This window comes from Lepisosteus oculatus, chromosome 7, assembly GCF_040954835.1.
Source record: "Lepisosteus oculatus isolate fLepOcu1 chromosome 7, fLepOcu1.hap2, whole genome shotgun sequence".
NCBI classification, from domain to species: Eukaryota; Metazoa; Chordata; class Actinopteri; order Semionotiformes; family Lepisosteidae; genus Lepisosteus; species Lepisosteus oculatus.
The window spans coordinates 16,396,368-16,423,850 of record NC_090702.1 but is presented as its reverse complement, the minus strand read 5'-3'; the positions used below and the strand labels follow the sequence as shown (position 1 = coordinate 16,423,850).

Sequence of the window (27,483 nt, the reverse complement as noted above, 5' to 3'; positions counted from 1 at the left end):
CATCACAGGCCACACACAGATGCAAACACAGACACGTATGCAAGTGCTAGTTTTCCATGAAGCTAATCAACCTGTCAGTAAGACTTTAGGCTATGGAAGGAAACCTGATAATATGGCAAAAACCCACATGAACATGAGGAGATAATACAAGTTCTGCACAGATAGCACTGTGGGTCCGGAATTGAACTCAGGGCCCCAGTACTGCACGACACCAATGCTAACCACTGTGCCATTTCATATTCAACAAAAATATAAAAAGACAGAAAAATGTTTGTGATAAAGACTATTCATTTATTCTGTTAACGATAAATTTTAATGTTGAATTGGGTTAGTAACCTTAAAACACTGTGCACTGGATGTTAGAATGATGGTTTTGTTCTTTCCCCTATAAAACTTTGGTCTGAATACTGAATGATCAGGATGAGTGTGTTGGCATGAGCTCAGTTCCCAGAAGCTATTACAGCATCTATAATGAAATCTTAGAAATTCTGACAATTCATTTGAAAAATAAAAGCCTAATGATGAAGAGAGCTCATTACTGTAAACTCTCTTTTTAAATGTCTCTGTGATTAGCTATGTTGTCATCTTTTACAAAAAGATAAAACATATGTAGAAATATATGTAGAAAATAACAGCTACTGTATGTTAAGCCTAACACTTGTCTTCATTATGGATCATAGACATGTTTGTGAATCTATTGTTTTCTATAATTTGTATTTGGCTCAGGACTCCTGAAATGGAACCACTCAAAACCCACACAGCTCACTTTTATTGATGATATATTAAGTCTTGAACTACTGTAAGTGCTTGAAAGCAAGAAGGGGTTTATACAGGTTGTATATACAGTATCTATACATAGAACATTCAAACATGAGAATGGTGGGTGAGATGAGCCACCTTTCTGCTCCCAACATTAAAAATGATCAACTCTGCAGTCCATCAGTCATGTTTTGCTGAAAAATACAAAGGCATGCTTATAGTTTTACTTTTTTTGGGATGATGCGTCATTGGCTATGAATATGTTGTTTACTCTATAGCTTTAAAAACTGCAATTATTTTAGATTTGGTTTAAATGACATTACAATGGCCATTTGTAAATGTGCTAAAAGTTCTCTGAAAAATAAAAAGCGGGTAAAAAAAATCAAGAAAAAAACACAAACGCAAGCAGAGAAAAGAAATACTGAAATTTGGAAGAATAAAACCTTTCTACTTCTCTCATCTACAAAATGAAAAGTAGTACACTACTCTGTACTCTGTAACTCAGTGATACACTTCAAGTATACTAGTACTATAATGATAATAAAATACTAGATTAAGTATACCACCTTTAGTTAAGGGTACCTTTAGACACAGATTAACCCTTTAGCAGCCTGCTCAGCAGGACAGCTGACTAGTTTTTTCAGGGATACTGCAACCTGGCACGAGTACCTGCTGTATTTTTTTGTTTCTTTGTTTTATTGATCTGGTTCTTTAGCTGGAAGACAAAGGGTTGGATTTGTGTTGCAAGTTGTCATATTATTTTTGCATTTTCTTTTCACAATCTTCTTCATTGATGTTTATAGCTGTAAGCCAGGTTCTAATTTTGTAATGTAAAAGTATGATATCGAATGTGGATTCTCTTTAAAAAAAAACTAGAGGACTGGGATTTAGGGGTGGGGCAGAACAGAGATTAATGAGAGGCTTTATTTATTTCTTCCTGTAATTTCCCAGCTGGATGGCAGAGCGATCAAAGACACAACGGAAGGTGACGGGTTGGACCTCCCAGTAAGGCACAGGGTTGCTGAAAAGGCTGATGCCAGAGTACATGGCTTTCTTCGTGTTGTAACCTGGAGGGCAGAAATCTTCTGTTCCTACTGCAGCAATCTTGTTATTATGGAGATAGATAACCTACAAAACAAGACAAAACCCCAATGGGCAAAATACGATATGTAAGAAAAGATAAAAATATGGACCTAATAGTTTGGAAACAATTTTGAAATTACTTATAGTTGGGCCCTAATGAAATTAAACTTTAGCCTGCTCCTTCCAAGTCTTTATTTTTGCTAGAGGTGCTTTGCATGTGCCCCAATCCTTTACATGACAAGCTTGAAATTCCTGATTGACTTATTTTAAACCAAAATCATAAACCAACATCAATAGATTTGTATTCTTCATTCAAAGCCAGACCTTCTCTTTGTCTTGTATTTTACCTGAATATATTTGTGTTCTGGTAGGCCGGGGGGAACATGGGTGAGGAGGTTATTGTCCAGGTGCAGTTCTCTCAAGTGGGGGATGTTAGCAAGGGATCCATTCTCAACAGTTGTGATCTCATTGAAACTCAGACCAAGTCTAAAGAAAAGGAGTAAATCAAAGATAAAAGTTTAAATTAGATCAAGAGGAATGGGAACTGGTAATCTTTTATATAAAAAGTCCAAAAGTATAGGAACATCAGAGTCAGAGTAAAAATATGCACACATTTTACATATGTAGAGACATGTGCTTTTTATAATCTGCTTCATACTGTGAGGCTCTAAACATGCAATGAATCACTACTGAAGCCATTAGCATTTGTCTTGTTTTTCATGCCTCTCAGTATACATTGATAAAATGACCTTTGTGTCATTTCTAACATTATTTTTAATCAAGACAGAATAATAAAAGTAATTCAATTTTGTGTATTGGCTTTTGACTTAACCTGCTTATCTGAGACATCAATAGACCAAAATTCCACCAAAGTGGAACGAGCTAAAGAGTTGCAGGGAGATTGTGGAGTGTAGGGAGGAATATACAGTGCCAAACTCTGGAAAGGTACTATGGATACCTTATACTTCATAGTTATGCTTTATTCTTAGGTGAGCTGAAATGGGTGAGGTTAGGATTGTCCTCCTCCCTAGCTTTTGTTTAAAGCTCAATTAGGCTCTATCTGTTAGTTTATGAACTTTATTAAAATATCCACATAGTTCAGTTATGTTCTTTGATGTTCAAAAGGCATTATATCTGATGTATTTTTGTGTTATAATTGCTCATGCTGAAAGTTACATGATCCTCCATAGATAATGCACATCAACAAAGACTGATATGAAGACTGTCCAATTTTCAGTTGAAAACAAAACCAAAGCTGACAAAGCCACCTTAGAAATCTTATAAATACCAAGAAGTGACAATAAAAATGTCACTTTACACAAAAAGCCACACTTACATTTGTACTTACATTCACAAAAAGCACTAAATTCGACAACCACAGAGCAAGTGCAAACAGAACATTTTGTGCTGTGGACTTTTCAAGTCATCTTTCAATTAGTACATACTGTTAAGAAGGTCATGCATGAATATCCATGAAGGATTTTTCATTTACATATGGCTGATGATATTTAAGGTGGACAAGTGCACAGTGTTGCATGCAGAGATGGAAACACGCAATATACAAAAATAAAAGAGGGAAACTCTAAACTTGAAGAAGCTACCTATGAATAAAGATACAGGTGTTTAAACTGGCACATCATTTTCACCTTTTAAACAATGCAGGAATGCAAAAAAGGCACAAAAAACATTATTAGTACAGGTTAAGTTGAACTGTAGTGTAAAATAATATGAGAAAAATATATTTTTACATAAGTAAACAACATATTACTAAACAAATCAAGAAGAAAATTCATCAAAGATACAGCAAGCAGGTTCATACAGTAAAAGTTTTTTTTTAGTATTTTAAACCTTGTGCAATGTTATGATACATTGAAAAGCTAACAGGAGTTGGGATATATATTTAATAGTGCATAATTTAAAGAAAGACATTTTATTATGTACAAATAAGATCTCAACTATAATAGCGTATTCAATTTTGGTCACCATTTTTTCTTACCACAAATAAGACATCTGAAATCTGTTTAGAGAAGAGTGGCCAATGTTATTCCTGAGCTAAAAGGAATGTCTTGCTCTAAAAGGCTAAAATAGCCATATGTTTTTAATTTAAAAGAAAATCTTATTAAAATATCTGATTCAAGTATTCAAAAATCCTCAAAGGCTGTGAAAAAAATCAGTTAACACATCCATTTAAGTGAACTCTTAACATTCGTCAGCACATAACAAAGCTTAAATTTAATAAGGATGGAGGACAATCTGAAGAAAATCTTAAATATAGCTCCTTCTCCTGCTTTCTTAATAAGCGAAATGGCATGATCAATGGTGCCAATATGAAGGGAATTGGGTGTTGATGCTTGGTACAAAAGAATTACGGGGGGTAGACAGGTCAATTATCAGACCAGAATATTTAAGAATTGTGATTGCAATAAAGCTGATATGGTAAGTGGGAAAAGGAGGTGAAACAAAAGGGCCAATCAAGAAAGGTGTCAATGGACTTGAGGTTGGAGGTCACTCACAAGTTTTTGCAAGTAAAAGGAGCAGTGGAGAGGATAGACAGGCCAGGATAAAAACAAATGAAAGGCCACCGAGTAAACAATGACTAAATCCAGAATGGATAAATTCAGAAGCCAGCTTGGGCTAATTGCAGTAGTGAGATGAATCAGTGGTTATTTGGGGTACATGATGCAGAGGGGGTAGCAAAAGAATGAAGGGGACCCACAAAGCGAGCATGAGCTTCACAGCAGAAACCGTAAATGTGAAGAAACTGGCAAGAAGATAAACAAAATGTTGTTACAGACTAGATGTCCTCTACCTAACAAAATATGACAATGGTAAATTGTCACGGATGTCAGAAGGAACAAACCGTGGAATGGCAGGAGAGCGGAAAAAGACCCATATGCATAGCAGCGGACCGGGGGTTTAGCCCGGGCTCAGCAGTTCAGGAGTCGTATAGAAACCAATGCCCTCAGGCACCGGATGTGTGGTGACCTAGTGCTAGGTGGGTCTAAGGACATCCAAATGTCAATGTTGAGCGAAGGTGAATGAGTTACTCAGAAATAAATAGCCCCAGAGAGAGAGACACTGGAAGGGCAGCAAAGCACAGGAAACTAGGGACAGGACAGAGTAGGAGCACCCTCTGGCTGCAGAGGACGTGACATAAATATCTCCGACGTGGTTTGGTTTAAAGAAGACTTGTTGCTTAACAGAGAGAGATTGAGGGGGGAAAAGGTAAAAGGATGGGAGACAATCTTGGTGACAGCTGTAGGGCAGAGGTTTGTAGAATGGGATTGTGAAGAGCAAATGGTGCAGGATAATGCTGTAACATGAGTGAAAATATAAGAGTAAAGGTCAGTATCCAGGATCGCCAGTAAGACTGTTGGTTCCACTGGAGCTAACGGGCTGCAACTCCGGCAGAAAATTGTTTATGGTATTCAGGTATTCAGAAAAAAGGTGAACCCCTGAAATTGATGGATAGATCCAATATAATATATATGTAATCTTCCCATTCTTGGGGACAGTTTGGAAATACTGAACACATGATATCTCTGAAAATAATGAAACTGAAAGCAGAATTCAGAAATTGTGAGGTTGGAAAAGGAATGTGGGTCAGGAGATTTAAGTGTGGTGGAAAGAACACCACAGTCTACAGTTTTGCCTTGGAAGAGGTCAGTGGAGTATGACATCTGCACCTAAGCAGATTTGCTGTTTGAGAGAGAGGGAAACAGGAGGTGAAATAAACATCTCATAAGCAGAGATAGTAGTGATTGTAAGGAAGGAGAAACTTGTATATGGGAGCTGCAAGAGAGGTCATTGGAAATTGGGAAATTGCTGGCTGTATCAAGGACATTGGATGAGAGAATTGAGAAATTGAAGGGTGGGGTGCACGTGAGAGAAACTGTAATAGAACTGATAGGCTGAGGAAAGGGGGCTTCCACTGAGCTATTTTGGATGACAGGGGACAGGAGAGATTTTTTGTACCACTTATAATGGTGGAGCCAAATTTCGGATGCCAGAAGGACCTGGGGCTGAGGAGTTTGAGACCTTGAAAAAGACTGAGCAGGGAGAAAATTACAAGAAACAACACAGGTTGGTCTAACTGAGAGAAAGAAAACTCTAAAATTGAAGAGGTACTGTAGATGTACTAGACACACAGAGGGACTAAGTACATGGAGGCACAGGCAGCTTGAAGGTCCTTGTGGCCGACTGGGCTGTAGCATCATAAGTAACATCATCAGGAGCCACAGAGGTTTGTTGGAAGACTGGGACTTGTTCATTGTGAATCGTGGAAAGGCACAGTTCCTTATTTCAATAATTTCTTTTAAATGGAATTTCATGTCTGTGAAGAATTTGTTGAAGTCCTGCTATGTCCCAATTTCTGATAGCAGGAGAAGTTTTGAAATTGAGAGTAGAAGATTTGCAAATTTTACGGCAAGGCTGTGTTTGACTGGAGCAGCTGGGATTTGCTGGAGAATTAGCTGGAGATGGTTAAGAGGATTGATGTTTTGAATCTGATGGAACGGCTGCTACAGATCTTAATTCATATTGAGGCATAGATGCTTGACACTGAGAACCACGCATTGAAGCATGCTGAAGTTCGGAAGCAATGGACCTAGACAGTGTAGCAGTTGTGGACTAGGCTCAAAAACTTGTTTTATATCTGGTCTGAGAAAAAAGCTGTTCATCAGAGCAGAAAATTTGAAAATCCATTGTGAAAGAGCAGAGGCTGCAGTGTCAGTGAAACAGGTACATAAGATTCATAGCAGTGACCATGCAAAAGAAGTAAGCGAGGGAGAGAAGAGCTTCACTTGTAGTGTTTCTATGTAGTATTTCTAATGTTTAAGTGAGGAAATGACATGAAGATTGATTATAAATTACTGACAGCTGAGTCTGATTGAAATTGGCTGTTGTCGTCCCTCTGGAACTTTCATTTTAAAAGCCATATCAATGATTGATATATGAATTTAATAAATGATGTCAACTACAAGGATTGAGTGAATACAATTAAAAACTGACAAAGAATTAAATCAAATTTGAGAATGGGAAAATAATGGAAAATATTTAATTTAAACAAGTGTACAATTGTCCATGTAAGTAGTAAAAATACAAAAACTACAAACCTGGTTCAACAATGAACCAAGAAGCTATTTATGAATTATTATTTTTTTACATTAACACATAATTTAAACCTTCTAGGCAATGTGGGTAACCAATACAAGTAATGCTAGAATAAATAGTTAAAATAGTATAATTTCATTCAAACACGGGATGTTATGCTCAAGCTACTCAATGATAGTAGCACGACTTTTATTTAGAATATTGTCTACATTTTTTATCAGCAAGATACAACATGTAAACATATTCCAGCTTTTTAATAAGTTCAGTTAATAGAAACCAGATACACCCAGTGCATGAAGGAATGACCTTTACTGACAGGCAAATAGAGTGTTTTTAATCCTGAACAGGGATCCAAGTGTTTAAAAAACTCAAGGGCATTGACAAACTTAACAAAACAGATGGGACAAATTTCCTCCTCTTTTTTTCAAACTTATGTTCTAAATTTTTTTATAATAATCCATTTCATGTTTTTTTTCATTTTTCTTTATTTTTTAGTTATAACTGAGCAAATATTTTAAAAATATCTATTTACACAAAGTAGTAAGAATCTGTAAAGTTCACATTTTCTGTACTTCAATTAAGAAAGTCACATTCTGTAGATGTTTGCTTAAAAAATAATATTTTGTGTTTAGGTGAAGTTTAGGTTAAGGTGAATTTAGGAGTAGTCTTGTTCTTTTACAGTTCACTTCAGCACATACAATTAGAAATTGAAGACTCAAATGGTGGCATATTTGTATCAAACTCTTGTCTCATATTTATTTTACAAATGATTTCATTACTGAAATGGGTGAAATGAGTACTCAAAAGCATGCAGTTTCAAGAATATATTATTACTTAGCCAGATTTTTGAGTCCCTTTAGAGTGTCAGCATCTACTTTAGAGATTTTATTGCCATCCAGATGGAGTTCAGACAGGGAACTAGGAAGACCTAAGACGAAAGGCAAAATATTAACATACCTGTATAAAATAGGAAAATAATGTACAGGATGCTGTACGTTGATAAATAAAACATTATACACTTTTATCATATGCCGATGGTAATACAATACTTTTGCTTATTCCTAAAAATGTCAATAAATATATTTAATATCCAAAAAGACAAAACAAGATCATAAAACACCTCAAACTTTGATTTCTAATATAAACATATGGTAGTTTTTAATACTGTGCTCTAATTACTATACGTACAGCATTTGTAAATCTCAAGTAGGTCAAAGTATACCATGAAGATGTATTAATCTTTATACCTTTAGGAAGAGAGGTGATGTTGGTATCTGATATACGGATGTATGACAGCCTTTTGAGATCCAGGAAAGCATTATTTTCTATTCCTCCACTCTTCAGTGGATTAGAGCCAAGCTCTGTATACAGGAAAAACAAAACAACAACATACATCTCAGTAAACGTTCAATAAGATTTTAAAAAAATTGATTTTGTCCTTCAGTTTCAGTTTTCATGAGGACTTCAGTGTTTCTTTTTGGTTGGTTGTACAATATTCAGAATTATTTTAAAGACTTATATTGATCATATTTATTCCATAAAACAGAATTGTGCATATTTTCTTTGTATGCAGAATTCACATGCTAATCTATAGGTCTCATCTAATCTAAGTCGTTCACTATAAATAAATGTAAATTTCCTCAGAATGTACAGTAATATGAGGTAAATCAGTTAAATGTGTTTGAGGAAAGCCTTCCTCCATATCTCTACTACTTCTTATGATCTCTCTTGTAAATACCTTGTATTATCAAAATAATTGTATTCTCAAGGGCAACATTTATGTTACCATTAAGTTTACTCCTCCCCAAATATATTACACTATATAAAATGTCTTATAATCTTTGTCAATAGTGCTTTCCTTGTTTGTTAAAGTAAAACTAGGCATCAGTTTTTGATGTTGGAACTCTGATGCTCTGCTCTTTAGATGGAAAAATTCTCTCATGCTTGGGACTAAGCCAGTTCTGAAGTAACATGAAAAAACTCAAACTTCAGAAAGCATACAAACTGAAGAGTATTTTAGAAAACCACTCTCACAGTTAACACATACTAAAAAACAATCTTTAATGATGGATAATTAAGAGATTTGAGAGTTATTTTTTTTAAATGTAAGTTATTAACATTTGTTCTGGAGAAATAATGACAAACTATTCGATTTAACTCAACTAAATCATATTCATAACTGATGATAGCTATATGTAATGTATCTCACAAAAACATGTATTTTTCTCAGTTTGTCCCATAAATCCCACTTCCATCCCATCTTCAGCTTTGCAGTTTGATTAACTCCTCTCTCTGAATGGGGGTCTGAACCTCCTTGTCCTATCAGGGTGCTTTCCCTTAACCAAATAGGTTAAGTCGAAACTATTATACTTAAAATACTGAATAAACATTCACAAAGCTGATTCTTAGATGTCATTATTCCTTTTCAGTTTTAATACTTGCTCGAGTAGTTGCATTTCATATACTTATTTACCCATAACAATAACGTTGACCATTCCTTCGAATGATGATCTCTTTATTCTGGTGATTGCATTTTCATGAATACGCAGCTCCTGCAAGTTCTTGGGCATGTTGACTGGCATGTCTTTCAGCAAGTTCTTTGAGAGGTAGAGGCGCTGCAGTTTCATAAGAGGCACGAAGGCTTTGGGATGAATAATGGTGATCTTGTTGTTGACAAGAATCAGTGCCTTGGATGAACACATAGAATGCAAAAACACATTAGCTTGTAAGTAGTTATCTTAATATCTCTTATTTAACTTTATCTAAATGCAGTGATTTGACATTTTAATATAGTCACCTTTAAAAGTGACCAGTAAACAATCCATTAATAAAATTTCTTAATATCTTTCTCAAACATTCCCATAAAATGCTTCTTTAAGATGGATGTAAATATTGGCATAATTATGTCCAAGACTCAGATTTCTGTGCATCAGATATGGAAATCTATGCAAACCAGGACCAATCTCTCAACATATTGACTTGCACCTGCTTTCTTTCGACTTTCTCCACATAGCTTTGGAGATATATTGTATAATTGATTGAGAACCAGACAGCAGTGATTGGACTCTTGCAAGGTAAAAAAGAAATCTACATCTGTCTTTCCAAAGCAAGCACAAATAAACATGTCACTCCAAAGCTATGGGGCCTTCTCTGGACAAGAGAGCATTCCAGCCAGAGTATAGCACAGCCATGTTTGTCATGCATTGGGTGCTTTGGGAGCAGACATAGGAGTAGGGCCAGTGTGGGAGCTACTATATCATCAGACTCAGATAGTGTAATTAGCACTCTCCTCAGACTAAAATGGGAAAGGCACATCATAACAGAAGTTATCTTGTTGGGGCATTAGGGGGTTTTGAAGATATGGGACTTCAGGTGTAGAAGCAGGAGTATAGTCCACTGCTCTGGTAGTAGGTGGTTCTTCTCCAGTTTGATTGTGAAACTTTGTGGACGGGGCAAAACTCAGTCATTCATCTAGAAAGAATCCTTATGCCTGGCAGCTGCAGAGGGGAGCACCCATGCTCTTAGACAAGGTATGCGGGGCAAGATGGACAGGTATAAGGGAAAAAATTAAAGACTTATACACTTTAATGAAGAATCAATTATACTTCTTGTGACTTTGGGGGAACAGGAATGCTAAATGAGCTTCCTGTATATACTGTACACCACAGTCATCCAATCACCTGGCCAGACAGGAAAATTAGGTTATGTTTAACCAATGGTTGAAATGCCACAGGACTAGGATTGGTTAGAATCCACCACTCCTTTTGCGTACCATTAAGTATTTTAAGTGTTGGTCAGCTTATGTTTATAAGAGTTTGATTACTAGTAGGCACAGGAGGTATAACGATGTAAAGGAAAAGAGAACACAAAGCTCATTTATGGAGTTCTTATAGGTTCACCTGTTGGGTATTGCACTTTATGCCAAAACGCACACACACAAAAAACATAAAAAGGTCAATATAAAGTATTATATTTACAACCTTCTGGTGTGTCCACTCTTAATTTGGTCCATTCATCTCTGTGTCTTCAATGACCAGCTAAGTAACTCACTGGCTAACAGGCAGTGAAATGCAACTTCAGTACATTTCAGTGTCCTTTGCTCCTTTTCATCCCAGTTGCCATGCCAATGATACCATTTGTTACAGAGTACAGAAAGCAAGTCAAAACGCTTACAGGCAATACTTACATGCAGAGACTTTAGATTCTTGAAATCATTCTCTTTGATTTCTGTGATTTTGTTGTTCTGCAAGTCTAAGAGAGATGTATCCGAAGGAATATCTTCTGGTACATTTTTCAGACCTACAGAAAATAAAACAATAAGTTAAAACATAGGCTGATATTACCAAATGTGCCTTACATGCTCACATATGAGTAAAACAGAGAGATTAAGAGATCTTAAAAGTTTTGGATGGAGACAGGTAGATACTTTCATCCAGTGGCACACATGGAAATAAAAAAATGCCCGCAAAATGCTTTATGATGTGTAAAAATAAATTAAAAAACTAAAGTTATGGTTTTATAGAAGTGACTGGAGTAAATATTTTGGTTTTCAAATGTGTAGAATGAGATACTATAGGCTTTCCCAGTATTAAAAAATAAAAGAAAAAGCTGCTAATTTCCTTTTGGTATTTGTTTTTACTGTCCTTTAAAATATAACTTGAATTAGATCATTCCTGAAAACTGAAATGAGGCCTTGAACACTTGGGCTGATTTCATTGGCCTTCTGACTGAAAAAATGCAGTGGCAGCCCTCCCGCCCTTAGACAATAAACACAATCTAGAAGGTCTGTAGAAAAGATTTGTGCTGAGGTGCATAGAAGACAGCATTGTCTAAGATTGTCTAATTCAGAGCTGCCCCTGGGAACTATATTCTTTGATCCTGCAGCATGACTCATGTGTGGTAATGGAACTTCCTAACTTTTGCAGCTCCCTAGCTTAATACCCAGTTCCAACCTCAAACCCCACCCCTGTTTTTTAAGTGTATAAGAGCTGTATGAACTGTTTCACTTTTTCTTATAATAGCTATGCTTTTTGAAAACACAATCAGAAAAAAAATATTTTCCCTGTTGCCAGCCATAGATAGAGAATGTTGTACTGTGTTTGTTGTTTATACAAATAAACAAATTACTAAATAGCAATCTGGCAGACTTACATGAAAGAGGAGGAAAACAATAACAATAACAGGATAAATTTGTTTTATTTAATAGAAAAAATATATAATGCACGGTGACATCTTTGTTTTGCATTGCCGTATTGCTGCCTTGCTGCGCTGGGGTGCTGCGTTCAATTCTGGACCTGGGGTGCTATCTGTGTGGAATTTATTTGTCCCTGTATGTGTTTGGATTGTGAACATACTGCACACAGATAGCACCCCAGGTCCGGAATTGAACCCAGGGCTTCAATGCTTTGAGGCAATGATGCTAACCCGTGTGCTCCTGTACCACCAAAATAAAATACATTTAAAATTGATTGGACAGATATTCTCTGTGAATAGTGAAAGGTTTGTAGATAGTAAACTGATAGACATAAAACCCATAAATAACTAAATTTACCACACTTACATTTTGCTAAATCACAAAGCTCCAGAAATAGGACTTAATGGAGTTTTAAATGAAAGATCAGGGGGGAGTCAACCTAGCCTACATTACTGCTTTTCTGCTCATCTACTGTATATATAAGTGTCATGATTCTAGCATACCCACTAATGCATTATCATTTTGCGTCCTTCCCTTCACTCCACCATCAATCTGAAGGCAGCTCCCTAGCTCATTCCTTGCAAAAGAGGAGGGTTTCCAACAGACACATTCTTATCCATGAGATTGCTGTTTTCTCAGCAATTTAAGACAGTAAAGTAAACAAATTCAAATTACTCCCTTATTCCATCTTAATTAGGATTTTTGCCACCATGTTGAATAGTTGAGCAATTTCCATTTTAGACAATGAAGGCTCTTTTAACATGGATATTCAATCTTTAAATGAACTCACAGATCTGCAAAATTCGGTGTAGTTTCATTGTGATAACTATCCATACTGTATCATTGTAGAACATCAATTTTTCAGAGCACTGGAGTATATAACATATACATACATTTATATATAGAATTTACAAGTATTGTATATATTTTTAACAGAATGGTATCAAAAATTAATATTCTTCTATGACTAGCTTACCTAAGTCAGAGCACTGGATAACCCGAAGGTGGCACTGACATCTGAAGGGACAAACTGGTCCAGCAGGTGGTTGCATATCAAGAGTTGGAGTTGGGGTGATATCTCCAGAGCCATCTTCAAACATGAAATCAAGAAAACCTGACTGACGGAAGGGCAGAGCCCAGCAAACTGTGACCAATAGCAGAGAAAGACACGCTGATTTCATGTTTCTGTCAATGCAGATGTTGATTAGGCCTAGAATGATATCTGCAAAAAAAACAGTATATAACATTAATATTTACACCTGTATACAACAAAATGATAACAAACAGTATGTCTATCGGAGTTTTGGATTCAGTTCTCCGTTCTAATATACCTAATGTTTTTTGGTTGACATTTTTTGCTTTTTGTGATATTGCAAGACAGCCTTTCTGAGAGGCTATGGTCCTGAGACTGTGGTCACTACCTATTAAGAGTTAATAATACTACTACGCTCACCACACATCCGCTACTAGTGGGAAGGAGAACAGAGTAATGAAGCCAATTCATAGATGGTGATTATTAGGAGGCCATGATTGGTAAAGGCCAATGGGAAATTTGGCCAGGACGCAAGAGTTACACCCCTACTCTTTTTATGAAACGCCCTGGGATTTTTAATGACCACAGAGAGTCAGGACCTCAGTTTTACGTCTCATCCAAAGGACAGTGCTTTTTACAGTATACTATTCCTGTCACTACACTGGGGCACTAGGACCCACATTGACCGCAGGGTGAGCACCCCCTGCTGGCCTCACTAACACCTTTTCCAGCACCAACCTTAGTTTTTCCCAGGAGGTCCAGGTACTGACCAGGCTCACACCTGTTTAGCTTCAGTGGGCTGCCAGTTGTGAGTTTCAGAGTGATATGGCTGCTGGCAGGTAGATAACTCTACCTGATAGGAATATATTTGCTACAGGTTTTTACTCTGCAGTTCCAACTCGAAATGTATGTTTTTGTAAAGCACTAAAACATCACTATCTTAATAACAAATATTGTTAATCTCCACAAAAATATTAACTTTCTCCAAACTAATTCATGATGTACAGTATTTGCAATGTTGGAGTGATTCTCTCAATTTTAGTCTCCATTAATTTTCTTTAGAATTCAGAATTCTGTCTTAATATCCACTCTAGAAGTTTATTTGTTTTTCCATTTCTTTTGTACTAGTAATCCACTCGTTCATTATTCGGTCAAAAGCTGAATATTCATATAGTGGGCACTATCTGCAATAAAAGTAATTTTCATGGTTTTAAATCAAATAAATCTACTTCTGAAAGTCTTTCAGGAAGGTTGTGAATTTCAAGCAAAGATTCAACCATAAAGTCTAATGAACTTTCAAAACAACTAATTGGAAAATGTTGAAGATTGTAAAGAGCACTAAAAAAATTCAAAGAATTTTGAACACAGTGAAGTCATCATTAATAAAAAGGTGTATGTAGTACCCAGACTATAACTATATCAGACTCTTCCTCCAAACTAAGCAGCTGGGCAAGGAGGAAACTGGTTAGGGATTCAACTGTGAATCCAACAGAGACTTTGAAAAAGTTCACAGAGTTCAATGGTTGAGGTGGGCGAAAATCTCCATGAGGCAAAGCTGGCTTATATGCCAGAGTATCAAGAAAAAAGCTACTACTGAAAAAAAACAACATTGCCAATCCTGCATTGAAAGTATTTAAGTGATAATGCAAAATTATCACAAAATGTGTTTTTTCTCATCTGACAAAACAAAATTGGAACTATTTAATCGAAATACTAAATGTACATTTTAACACAAACAACATATCCAACAACCCAGTCAGCTCTATCCCTGCTATCAAGTATGGTGCTGGGAGCACCAGTTCTGCCTCACATCTGCAGGGACTGGAAAGCTTGTCATTCATGAGGTGGATGCTGCACATTGGTGGTGGTGGAGGGGAGTCCCCATTACCTGTAAAGCACTTTGAGTGGAGTGTCCAGCAATTATTATAATTATTATTAAGTGGAGCACAGTACTAGCAAATCTTAAAGGAAAACCTGCTTCAGACCTACAATTTGGTCAAAAATCCACCTTAGAGTAGGAGAATGATCCAAAGCACAAGGTCAAACTTACACTGGAGTAGCTTAAGTACGAGAAATTAAATGTCCATGAGCAAGTCCTGACATAAATCTTATTACAAATCTTTAGAAAGACTCAAAAGCTGATATCTATAAGTGATTCCTAAGCAACTTGAGGGACCTTGAGCTAATTTCCCTCACAAAAGGGGAAACATTATTCCAAACCAGAGAACAAAGTTGGTAAAGACAAGTGTACTGTAATTCCTGCAACAATTTGGTTCCACCAAATGTTGAGTTCATGGGTCTGAATAAATTGGAAATCATCATATTTTATTATTTGTTTCTTGCTGTCATTAACTGTAACCTACTGTATCTTCCCCATAGAAACCTTGAGCATGCATGCATCTTGAGCATGTTTGAATAAATGATACTGATAAAAAATGGATAGCATTAGCTCCATTGTAATAACCCTCAGAACATATTTCCCCATTTTCTGTATGAATTGCATAATCTGATTATTTACCTATATATCTTAAATCTAACATTAGATAAGATTAGTTCTTTGATCATGCTTACTTTTTTGCATGAGGAACTTTCCCATGTGTACAGTATATGCCTCAGATATCATGAATTTTCCTATGTAGTAAATAGCCTCAAACGGGAAAATTAGATTTCACTTTCCCTTTATATTAAACATCCCTCTTGAGAAGGAGAGTTTATTAAAACAAATTAAATTAATTAAAGCAGCTCAATAAGGTTATCATTTGCCACCATGTTAGATAAAGTCTCATTCTAACAGGCTATTAATGTGTTTGAGTGATTTCACAATAAAACCTTTTTAATCTCTGTTATCCATTTGCAGTTTTCAGGAAATCAACAGTTCAGAACCTATTGTATGACAGTTCAGACATATTTGCATATGAGCTGTCATATTGTAACGCCCTCGCCTGGTGGTGAGGAGGAAGCGCCCCTAGGCGCTTGTAGTACCGCTGGGCATGCTGGGAGTGGTAGCCGGGGAGAGTCTGAGGGTCAGCACGATGACCAGCGGCTGACCCTACCTGTGTAAATAATGTCCTAGTAGTTCTAGTGCCCTGTGTAGTCTTGTAAAAGTATAGTGTGTTGTTAAGTAATTACCACCCTAATGATGTGTACGTGTTCCGTCAGTCTCCTCATGTGCATGTATATCCTGTGTTTGGTTTTGTGTGGTTGTTCATGAATAAAGCTAGCGCTTGGTTTGTTAATCATGTTTCCACTGTTCTTTTGTTCTGAAAAGAACCTGTAAACGCTACAATATAATAGGTTTTTCGAGTGTTCTTAAACCCACATTCATAGATAGTACAGATCTTCATGCTTGATTTACTGCCAGCAAACTATGTCATCTTGAAGGATTAAAAATGTGCTGGTAGTAGTAGTACAGAATGTCTTTTCATACTGTATATCACTGAATCTGACAGTACTATTATTTTCCTGCTTACAAGTTACTTTTATGGGAATAAAAATATGGGGACGACCAGATAGTCCAATTCATAGGAATCTTTTATGATATGCAATGGATGTTAAACTACTGTATGAAGCTAAAATTACTAAAATCCATTCTGACAATCTGGGGTGAGTTTCCCGAAAATGATGAGTCTTAGAGATTAACGAGTAACTTTATGATGTACATACGTAACGTACGTGCTACTTTTTCTAATGTTTTCCCCAAACCCCTCTTAATGGGTCATTTTACGAGCGAATATAAAGTACTTCTTTGTTAGTCCTGCCCCTAAAGTCGCTTAGCAAAAAGCATCACAAGTTGATTGAAGAACAATTAATTGACAATACTTTCAATATATTGTGTCATCCTTGGTCCTTCAGTGGGATGAAATAATGTTGCGAAAAGTATTAGAAAGTAAACATGACACCATAATTTAATTACCGATTAATTGAAGCATCTAAATAGGCACACATTCGGACACCTATCGTTTCTAAGACGAACGCAAAAGAAATGACGGTCACATGCCAGAGAAGAAAACCACACTTTTCTAAAGAGCTTGTTCTTCTTTTAGATGAGACTGACAACAACAGAGTGTTGTTGTTGACTAAGGCATGCAGCAGCGAGAACAGCGAGAAGAAACACAAGTGGGATGAGATAGCGAAGAGAATAAGTGCCTGCACATCACAACCTACTGTAGGTCAGGCGCTGATGTGAGAACAAAATGGCACAGCAAGTAGCCAATAAATACTAGACAGTATATAAACTGTATGTTGTTTCAGACTATACAATATACAGTATTTTCCATCAGTATGATTGTATATTCTCTGCTGAGTTCAGGACATAGTGTACCTTTTCATTATCTGTATGTATAATCCATAAAACCCTACTTTCGCCATGCATTGAAATTATAGGGTGCAATCAATGTTGCTGCCACATAAGCTGCTTTATTCAGTTATGCAAGGATTATTTTACACTGTATTGACAGGAGATAACTAGGTAGACACATTTAAGTAAACAGAAATATGACAGACATCATTTTGAAAAGAAGTCATCACTGCTTTGCTGTAACACATGTTCAAATTATCAGGGAGTGTCAATAATTATTTTCTGTATCCTTTCATTTAGAATTTACCTTTTTTAGACATTTTTAAAGGCCTCTGGATGCAACAGGCAGAAAAGGATTTTCAGCACATGAAGATCAAAAACAATCAAGAATAAATTTTATAGTGTTTTTTGAGACACCATCATCAGTGATGATAGCCTCAACTGCAGTTCACCAGACACGTGCATATGAACGCTATGAAATCTTTCAAACTTGCAATGGGGAAAAAGATAAAAATGCCCACTCACAAATACATTTTTCAATTAAATTCACTGTGTTGACATTTGACTATTTGGTTTTGCTTTTTGTATTAGCTTATAAAGACAATTTTTAGTAATTTAGCTTCTTTTAATCTACTCATTCATTAAATTACCATCTGTATAACAAATAATTACCACAAAATATTATTCTAAGTAAAATACACTATTGTGTGATACATTTATTTCTCCAGATAATAATATTCTGCAAAATACTGTATACAATTCAAATTGTCTGATTAAGCACCTTGAGTCCTTTGTAAACCTGATTTCTGAAGTCTAATGATCATAAATGGAAACAATTCCAGAAGAATTTTTAAAATTTCAAATCCTGGTCTGATCTGTACTACAGTATATAGAAGATTAACAGCTCTCACCAGGGCATATCTAAAATAGAAGGCTGCCAGCAGTCTGGTCTGAAGGTCAACATAGTCTACTCACTAAGAAATCATGACTTGAGAGTTAAAAAGGAATTTTACCTGTATTTTATTCATGACTAACGTGACATGCAATGAACAGATATTTTCTTACCAGAAAACGTGCAGTTGTACAAGTATTCAATACATTAACCCTTCCACCAATTTTAAATACATAGCCCATTAATTGTTTGATAAAGGCCTCTAGATTCTACTCAAAAGTTAATACCAGTTACCAACCTTGTAATTTACAATTAGCAAGTTAGAAATTAATTTGAAAAAATCAACTCAATAGATTAAAATGTTAAACATTCCATTGTATCATTATGGAAAAGATGTCAAAGGTGAAAATATATTTATCTCAAATGATTGCAACAGAAAACTATCCAACATAATTTCAAATATTTATAATGTGATTAAATTAAAACAAGCTTTAGAGTGAAAACTTTTATATGGTTACAGCATAGCTTCATCAGTTTTTATAAACCTTGAAAATCTTTTTAAGTAAGTGTAAAAGTTACTGTTTCCTGTCATGTTACATTTTGTGTTAGTGGTAAAAAATCACCAGATTAGAAGAAAATATTTTAGGATTTATGTGCCTTCTGACGTTATGTGAAATAATTAGAATTAACTCCAAATTAAAGTAAACTTTCACCAGAAAAGAAGAGTATCTTTTTGATTACATCAACTCTGAAAACACAAGATTCACTGGAACATCACTTCCGGGACAAGCATAAGTTGGCAGAAGCATGTTGTTACTGACAGAACTAGTAACACATTTGATTTCATGGCCACAATAGAAAAGGGTGATAGAAACAATAGAAACATATGGACAGGATGTAATTCTGTGTTTTCAAGACATACTAGTTGAACCTAAAAGGGTTTCAAATAAGAGGAAGACACTGACCTGTCTTATTCATCTTAAAGATCAAAATAAATAATTAATAAAATATGTACTGTTGTACAAATCCAAATACCATATACTTAAGATATTAGATCAAAACTACTTATTCAGGTAGTCTGGCATTATTTCAAATACCACAGTATGCATCATATCTGTGTTTATATATAATATACTGTAAAAGAAAAACTTTAAAGTGTACTGTATATAAGGTTTCAATGAGTTAAAATAATTTGGGCTATAAAGCTGATTATACTATAAGTAATTATTTTTTATGTAAAAGTGTAAGATAAAGTTTAGAATTTTTAGAATTTATAGTTAAGTAAAATTCTACATAATATTACTATTGTTTTTTTTCCAAATTGCTATTACCACCAATGATTTTATTGATGATTTTTATTTGATTTTATTCTATTTATTTATTTCTATATATTTTGCCTAATAAGGACTTGATAATCCAGTATTTGCAAACCAAACATTCTCCCTAGTGTAATTTTTATTTAAAGTTTGTATAGGTGAGAAAAAAGGGTGGATGTTGCTGTACAGTATGTGCCTTTGGTGTTTCACTGAATGGATATCAGATTAATGGCCAATGCACTTATTCAAATATCTGCAAATATACAGGCGTGTTTTGTAAATACAAAAACATCAACACAGACCTTTCTTCTTTTCAATCGTACAAAGGGGTCTGATATGTAAGAAATCACTAGAGAATTGATATTTATATTTCAGAAAGAATGATGCTAGAGGCGCAAGATAAATTCTCTATTTATCTGATACCAATTTTTAACAACTTGAAGTGAGAAGAAAGTGGTGATCTACTTGATATAGTGACTCAATTAAGAACAACATTAGGATTTAATCACTTTAAAATGTCTTTAAAAGGGAACCGGACCCAGACAAACTGAATACGGTGCAATGTAAATTATCATTTAAAAGGACATGTAAGTGCTATATCAGTAAATAATGTAAAGGAGAGCAATGGCTTTATAGAAAGTGATAAAGAAAGAATAGCAAATGTATTGAAAAATAAGTGTTGAGGTCCCTCCTAAGTTTCTCAAGAACCAGGATAATGAGAAAGTGCAGGGCTTGCAAAGCTAATATCAGAAGTGCACAGTACTGGGAAAGTGTCTGAAGAATAACACAAAGCCTTGACATAGCAATTCCTAAGATCAGTAAACCTGTGGGTGTCCCTGTTAACTATCGTCCCATTTCTTTACACAGTGTTTAAAGTCATAGAAATATGCACGTCTTTAGAAAGTGCAACATTATTGAGAGTCTCCTTCCTAAACAGCAAGATACATTTTGCCAAGACAGGAGCTGCAGTTACCAAGTAGAAGCCTTGTGTACCCAACCTGAAACAGGTTTCCAGACAGCGACTGTGTTCTGCCTATGATATGGTGGGAGGAAGGGCCTCCTTGAAACTTTGCAGTTTAATCCATTTATAATATTTATCCCATGACAATACTGGCTATAATAATTCCTTACACTTATATATGTCACGATCGTAAGTCCCTCCTCTTAAGGGCTCTCCGGCTCTTTATTGTTTCTGTTCATTCTTTGCACCTGCCTCCTGTTCCAGCCCCTTCCTATAAAAGCCAGATGCTCCTAACAATCTGGGCTTAGCTTTGGAAGATGGACGCCCGGAAGCTTCCCTACCAGCGAGTCCAGGAGTGGCTAATGGCATAGGCTTCAAAATGGCGTCCTGACCATCTTGGTCCGGGGTTTGGAGAGCCTGGCCCCGTTACCCTTTTATTTCCCCGACCCTTCACCAGATCCCGCTCTAACTTTTAACTTTTGTCTCGTCTGTTATGGAAGGATTACCTGGCTATGGACTTTTGCTCACCCTGGACTTCCCTACGGACTCCCTTTGGATTTGTTTGCCTTGGCTACCAGTGGGGAAGAGAAGTGATGAAGCCAATTCATAGATGGGGATTATTAGGAGCCCATTATTGGTATAGGCCAGGGGGAAATTTGGCCAGGACACCGTGGTTAACACTCCTGTTCTTTTTTGAGAAACGCCCTGGGATTTTTAATGACCATGGAGAGTCAGGACTTCAGTTTTACGTCTCATCTGGGAAGGATGGTGTTTTTCCAGTATTTCAGAAAAAATACCCTTTCAGTATTTTTACAGTACCCAAACTGACTGCAGAATGAGTGCTTCCTACTCCAACTAACACTTCTTCCAGCAGCAATCTTAGCTTTTCCATGAGGTCTCCCATCCAGTTACTAGCCAGGCTCACAGCTGCTTAGCTTCAGTGGGTTGCCAGTTGTGAGTTGCAGGGTGATATAGCAGCTGGCTATGATTCATAATCACTGTTTTTAAGTTCAAGTCACTATGCAAAGAACTTTCAGTTCTGGTTTTCCATAAGGCTCAATTTTGGCTCTGCATTATTTAACTTCTGAACAAGCCATGCCACACTCAATATCTAGAAAATGTATACTGTATATCTAAATATATACAGTATATATATATTCAATACAATACATAAACCACCACTGTATCAATCATATTCTAATCAAATACATCTCAATAATGGCTTAATAATGAGTGCTTTCAAAGGTGGAACCTCAGTTCAGATCCCATAAGAACAGTGGTTCTTCCATTTGGACAATAAGGTTGACAATTATAAGTTTAATGTGACATTCTGCACTGAGCATGTTGAGCACAAAGCTGCCACAGAATCTCTCGGCATGACATTGAACCACAGTTGAACCTTCCAACGAACCTTCAGCAACACTTTAGACAAGAGCAAGTTGTGTGTGAGCTTTATGAGATTGTTATTAGCTGGATCCTGGGACCATTTGGTAGGACATTGCACATATCTAGCCCATGTCTAAAATGCATTTTAATTCCCATGCCCTAGAATGGGGAGGTAACACCCACATTAAACTTTTAGATCCATAATTAATGGGGGCAATGCACATAATTCCAGGAACTGTAATGTTAGCTCTGGTATGGCTTCTAGGTTTGTCCTATTTTCATCAATGAAACACATATACAGGTAGGGACTCCCATTTGAATCAAAACACTGTAATTGTAATTAGCAATTGGAAAATTAATACAATAGATATTTAAGATTTAAAATATAGTGAAATAAATCTAACTGAAATGAGGTAATTAGTAGAGTAACATGGAGATCTATTTTTAAGCCACTGCATTTTCTGATTTACATACATTATGTAGATTCTAACAGGGTGGGATGATGGAACATTGGTTAGCATTGTTGTCTCACAACACTGGGGCCCTGGGCTCAATTAAGCACCTGAGGTGCTATCTATGTGATGTTTTTATGTTCTTGCTGTGTTTGCTTGGATTTCCTCTGGGTGCTCTGGCTTTCTCTCAAAGTCCACAGCCATACTGGTAGGTTAATTGGCCCTATTGTGAGTAGGAACAAGTGTGACACCTGAAGAAGGCTCCACAGACGAAACATTGTGTTTCTTTTCTTCACTTTTCAGCATAGAATAAACCTTAACTTGTTCCTTTGCAGCAGCCTACGAATACTGACACAGCTACCTACTCAAACTATGTGTTGTACTGTAAGTATATCCATTTCTGTGTGTGTCTTGTTCCAGACTGGTGTAACATCCAGGGTTTATCCAGCTGACAAATTTGCAAACAAAGTGGACAGAACAGCACATAAAAAAGTTGAAAAAAACTTTAGTAGCAGAATTTTTAAAATAGATTTCCATATAATCCATGACAGGACAGACATCTAGCAAGTAGTGTTTATTTTAGCAAGTGGAGATCATGACTTACAAGTTATAGAAATATGTATTACATAATATACAGTATATATGGGTTTTAGTCAGATTGAGTGAGCTGCTTTTAAAAAAGGATTAGGTGTTTTGTGCACCCATGCTGTCTTCATACAGACAATGTACTTTCTATAATTTAATATACAAGGCCACCAAAATGACAAAACACATGTAAAAAGTGCAGAATTCAACATAATATTAGTTATTTTAAAATTATACAGGAACTTTTTTTAGAACACTACGTCCAGTTTTGGTTGCCAAATTTGAAGAAGATCATAGTTGCCCCTGAATCTGTTCAAAGCAGTACATGCTTCTTTTCATTAGAAGATTGTGGGAATCTAGTTTTCTTACCCTATTTAATAGTGCTATCAGAACGTCTTGCAAGGAATAGCTGGGTGAGTTCCTTGGACCTCAACTAAACACATCAGGGCAGAATGTTTTGCTATGGAACTCTTCTTGTGTTATAATTCAGTCTGCAAGGGAGAGATGTCTGATTTCAAACCCTGCAAGAAGAAATAGGCACTTGTATCCAAAAGATGCCAGAGTCAATAACAACTATATTCTAGGATCTTACATCATGGGATGTTCAAAGTGCTGTGGCAATCCAAAAACTCCTTCTCTTTGATAACATACAAAGCCCACAAAAAGCTCAGTACTAACGAAAAAAGCAAGGTGGGGAGGAGACATTTACATTTTATTTCCCCTTCAGGCTGCTGGTGTAAATGTCTTGGTCTGAGGTATGTTGTGCTGTTTATGGAACTGCTCCTCTATTGATTTGTAAATGTTGTGGTGTACTTCAGCTGCATAAGAAACACCACATGGTGTGTGATGGCCTATTCTAGTTGTTCAACCTCAACATCAGAGTTGGGATTGCAAAGTGGTTCTTGGAACATGAGAAGGACCCTTCCAACTGTTTACCACCATGATCCCTGGATCTCAGCTCCATTTAGCATACATGTAAGCAGTTCATTGCTACTTGTAACTCTTTATCTGTATAGAGGTATACTGCTGCTGGATGTGTGATGCTATATCTCCACAGACATCCACATGGACATCTAGCAAAATCAATGGCATTATATATTTCTCCTGTATTTCTCACTGGAGAAACATCCAACCAGTATTGGAGATATGCTGTAATTTATGATATGGCAGTCTCCATATGGCAGTAATCCCTTGCTGAAAATGAAAAAAAAAAAGCAAAAGTGCAAGGCAGCTGAAAAAGGTGATATATACGCACAACATTTTGTTCCCACAGCCTGACAATAACCTCTACTTGTTCATTCACTACTTGTGCAGTGTAATTGAGCTCCACACTCTGTATCCATACTACACGTACGTCAGCTTGGGTGTATCCATATGTTGCGTACATTTTCTGCATTCTGCCAAGTAAAATCCCCATGGAAAAGAAATGGCAACAAGCCAAAGGTATGCTTAAGAGTTAAAATGAAAACAGATCACACAGCCACACTCTCAGCACTCAGGAAATGCAGTAAGCATAATTTAATGACAAATGTAAATGTATTGGAATGTTGGAGTGTTGCAACAGCACCCACTGGGAAAACATTCTGTAGAGAAAATAAACATCTGTTGGAATTAAAACTGCTGTGTTTGGTATGAACATATTTCTAACAATATCTGAAGTGTAATACAGAGTGAAATAAAACATTTAAACAAAAAAAGTAACTGTTTTCATGATATAGTATCTCTGTAATCTTTTTAACACATAGCCCTTGGCTTATAATTCATGGTGGAGCTATGGTTTCTATGAATGTGCAATGTGATATTCCCCCAGTCAGTCAGCGAGAAAGGCTGTTAAATGGACATTGGAAATAAGATTTCAGATGGGGTGGTCAGTTGTTGGAACAGGGGCATTGCCTCAGTACAACTGATCAGCATATCACAAAACATAAAATGTACTGTATATTACTATTAGTTTTAAAATAACCTTTTTGTGTTAAGAATGAGTGAAGACTGAACAGCAATGACTAACAGATGTTTGAATTTAAGCTTATTTAAGGTCTATTAAGAGTTCTACATTGATATTAAGGCTTTTCATTGCATTATGAAAAACAGTATGTAGTAGCCAACTCTGTATTAAATTGAACATTAAAAACTACAGGGCTATGATTTTACAAAGGTGAATTAAATAGACTTGTACTTGACTCTTAAGCTAAGGCTGTTGGAGTCAATAATACGTAGATGCAGACAAAACTCAAGTTATTTTGTTTTCTGTGCTCATTGACCTTATTATAAAATAAGCCCTTATGACAATGCACTCAGTTTGATCAATTGTTGTTATTTCAGCAAGACATCTTACATTTTTCTGCTGTTTTTTCTGGCTAAAGTACAGATTAATTAATGGTCAGAGCTATGCAGTTTGTTTCCACAAAACAGTCACCTTCCAGATGTAACTCATGTGCTGCCAGATCACATATGGAGGGAGCTTTGCTTAATTCCAATGTTGTGCTGCATGCATCTCTTATTGGAGAAAACTATTATTGTGTTCAAAAAGGAAATTATCTTCCTGGCACACTTTAATAAAAGGAAGCTGTCTTATTAAAGGATTAAATGTGGCACCAGTGCCAGGTATTTTTCATTTACTTCAAAGCAGCTGCTCCTTTTATTTTTGGTTGCTTGGGGGCATAACAATTTAGGGGAGTGAAGCTGTAAAAAAAGGGAAAGGAAACTATTCACATTGAGACAAGAAAAAGGATGCATAATTGGATGAATGAGACACACCTAATTCAGCATTTCTAACAATGACAAAAAAAGGATTATTTAAAAAAGCAAGTTTAAAGATCCCAAAAGCATACATGAAAAAAAACAACAATTAAAACTGTAAAAGGCTTTCCATCAATACAATACTAGTAGCCAATACTAAGAAAATAACTTTTATATAAAAAAATACAAACCATCCACTTATTCAAATATTGATTTATACAATATCTATATCTATTTGGCTTCCTTTTGTCTATTCACATAACTGTAAGCCAGAAATAAATAATAAAAACAGCATATTCAAGCCTCACATTTGTTAACACAAGTAAAGCACGTCTAGAAAAACATATTACAGATAACTCTGAAGTGAGATAATTCATTTTGCTGAACTTTTGACAACCTAAGCAGTTCCAGGGGAAACACCCCACCTCTTGGGTTCTACATACCAGGTGATCACTGGAATATGATACTAGCTCATGAGATTATGATTAGCATTTGTAACAAACTTCGGAACACGAAACAGCCAAGTATTCTCCTTTCTTTAACTACAACCTTTCACAAAAAAGCACAAAAAAATCTATAACACTCTTTTCAAAAACCTATAAACCATTTTCTTACTTTATAATTTACTTTTGTTGCAATGCTGTGGTTGTGCTTGAATAAAATGTTTTTAAAATCTGCACACAATTAACATTTCACAAATCTAACACAGAACATTAGAACAAAGCAGCAGCTCCATTATTTAAATCTCATCCTACCTCTTTTTTCCCTGTACAAGGAACAGAGCAAGCTCTCCTTCTCTTTCTGTGCAAGAAGTTACAGTTTTACCAGCATTCCAAAAACCCTATGCATGGTGAGTCCTGCTCCTTCCTAACATGTTTTTTGACTGCAAGAAACCATACCTGTATTCTTTTGTTTTTTGGGGGTGTTTTTTTCCCAAATCCAGTGGGGGTTTTTGAAGTGCAGCTCTCAAGGCCGAGGCGTAATTGCACTAAAAAAGTGTTCAGCCAAAGCAATGCAGGTGTGTGGAGCTGGAAGAGGAGGTGGGGGCAGAGAAAGGGAGGGTCCCGTTAGTCCTTTTTCAATGGATGACAATTGGTAGATAACTCCCTCTGTGCTTCTTTTCCAAAGCAATTGGAACCACAAGAAAAAAAGAGGCCAGTCTCAGTCAATGAACACAACACAGGCTGACACCCACACTACATCATATGGTAATGATACGTCTTCTACGTTAAAGCCAAGAACACTTTATCAACGTTTTCTTTCCCTCCTTGCTGGGGGAATTAATTCTTGTGCAGATCCCAGGCTGCTGTGCTTCAGAACAGACTCCATAAGCATTTTTTTTTCTCCCAGTGAGCATTTACAAAAGACTGCTCCCCCCTTAACTTTATTTTGTGTTTATTTTGGTTTAAACTATTGAATAAGAGCAGCTACATCTTTCTTCAGTAGAGAAGACAGGTTTTGGTATGGAAAGCTTTTCACAGATTGTAATTATATAACCTTAGATACTGATGCATTTCATTTGAATGTCTTCTCCTGGCTAACTTCCTACAATAATTGTTTTTTTTTTATTCTATAAAGTTTAGATTAAGAGGAGCAATTAACATTAATATAGTAAAAGGATCCAGATTTCATTTAAAAGTCTTACTATTTCAACAGGACTAAAACATTTTTACA

General features: G+C 36.1%; 1 protein-coding gene across 2 annotated transcripts; it reads right to left on the bottom strand.

Annotated features, from left to right (window-relative positions):
- Positions 1 to 270: 270 nt before the first annotated feature.
- On the bottom strand, positions 271 to 26,961 carry dcn (decorin). Of its 2 annotated transcripts, none has more exons than XM_015352880.2 (8): positions 26,709 to 26,961; positions 13,125 to 13,370; positions 11,141 to 11,253; positions 9,428 to 9,641; positions 8,202 to 8,315; positions 7,789 to 7,882; positions 2,190 to 2,328; positions 271 to 1,887 (listed from the first exon to the last, which is right to left on the bottom strand). In XM_015352880.2, exons 2-8 carry the CDS (start codon positions 13,327 to 13,329, stop codon positions 1,687 to 1,689), a joined length of 1,080 nt encoding a protein of 359 aa, XP_015208366.1. In that variant the 5' UTR covers positions 13,330 to 13,370; positions 26,709 to 26,961; the 3' UTR covers positions 271 to 1,686. The 2 variants fall into 2 exon arrangements, with proteins under 2 accessions (XP_015208366.1, XP_015208367.1); XM_015352881.2 differs by lacking the exon at positions 26,709 to 26,961 and adding an exon at positions 26,565 to 26,669.
- Between the last annotated feature and the right edge of the window lie 522 nt (positions 26,962 to 27,483).

Excerpts from the sequence above, each read along its gene's own strand:
- dcn (XM_015352880.2), bottom strand. The coding sequence starts at position 13,329 with ATGAAATCAGCGTGTCTTTCTCTGCTATTGGTCACAGTTTGCTGGGCT. Across the intron at positions 11,254-13,124 it reads TATCCAGTGCTCTGACTTAG|GTCTGAAAAATGTACCAGAA; the intron begins GTAAGCTAGTCA and ends TATTTTCTGTAG. Across the intron at positions 8,316-9,427 it reads GGTCAACGTTATTGTTATGG|AGCTTGGCTCTAATCCACTG; the intron begins GTAAATAAGTAT and ends TCCTGTATACAG.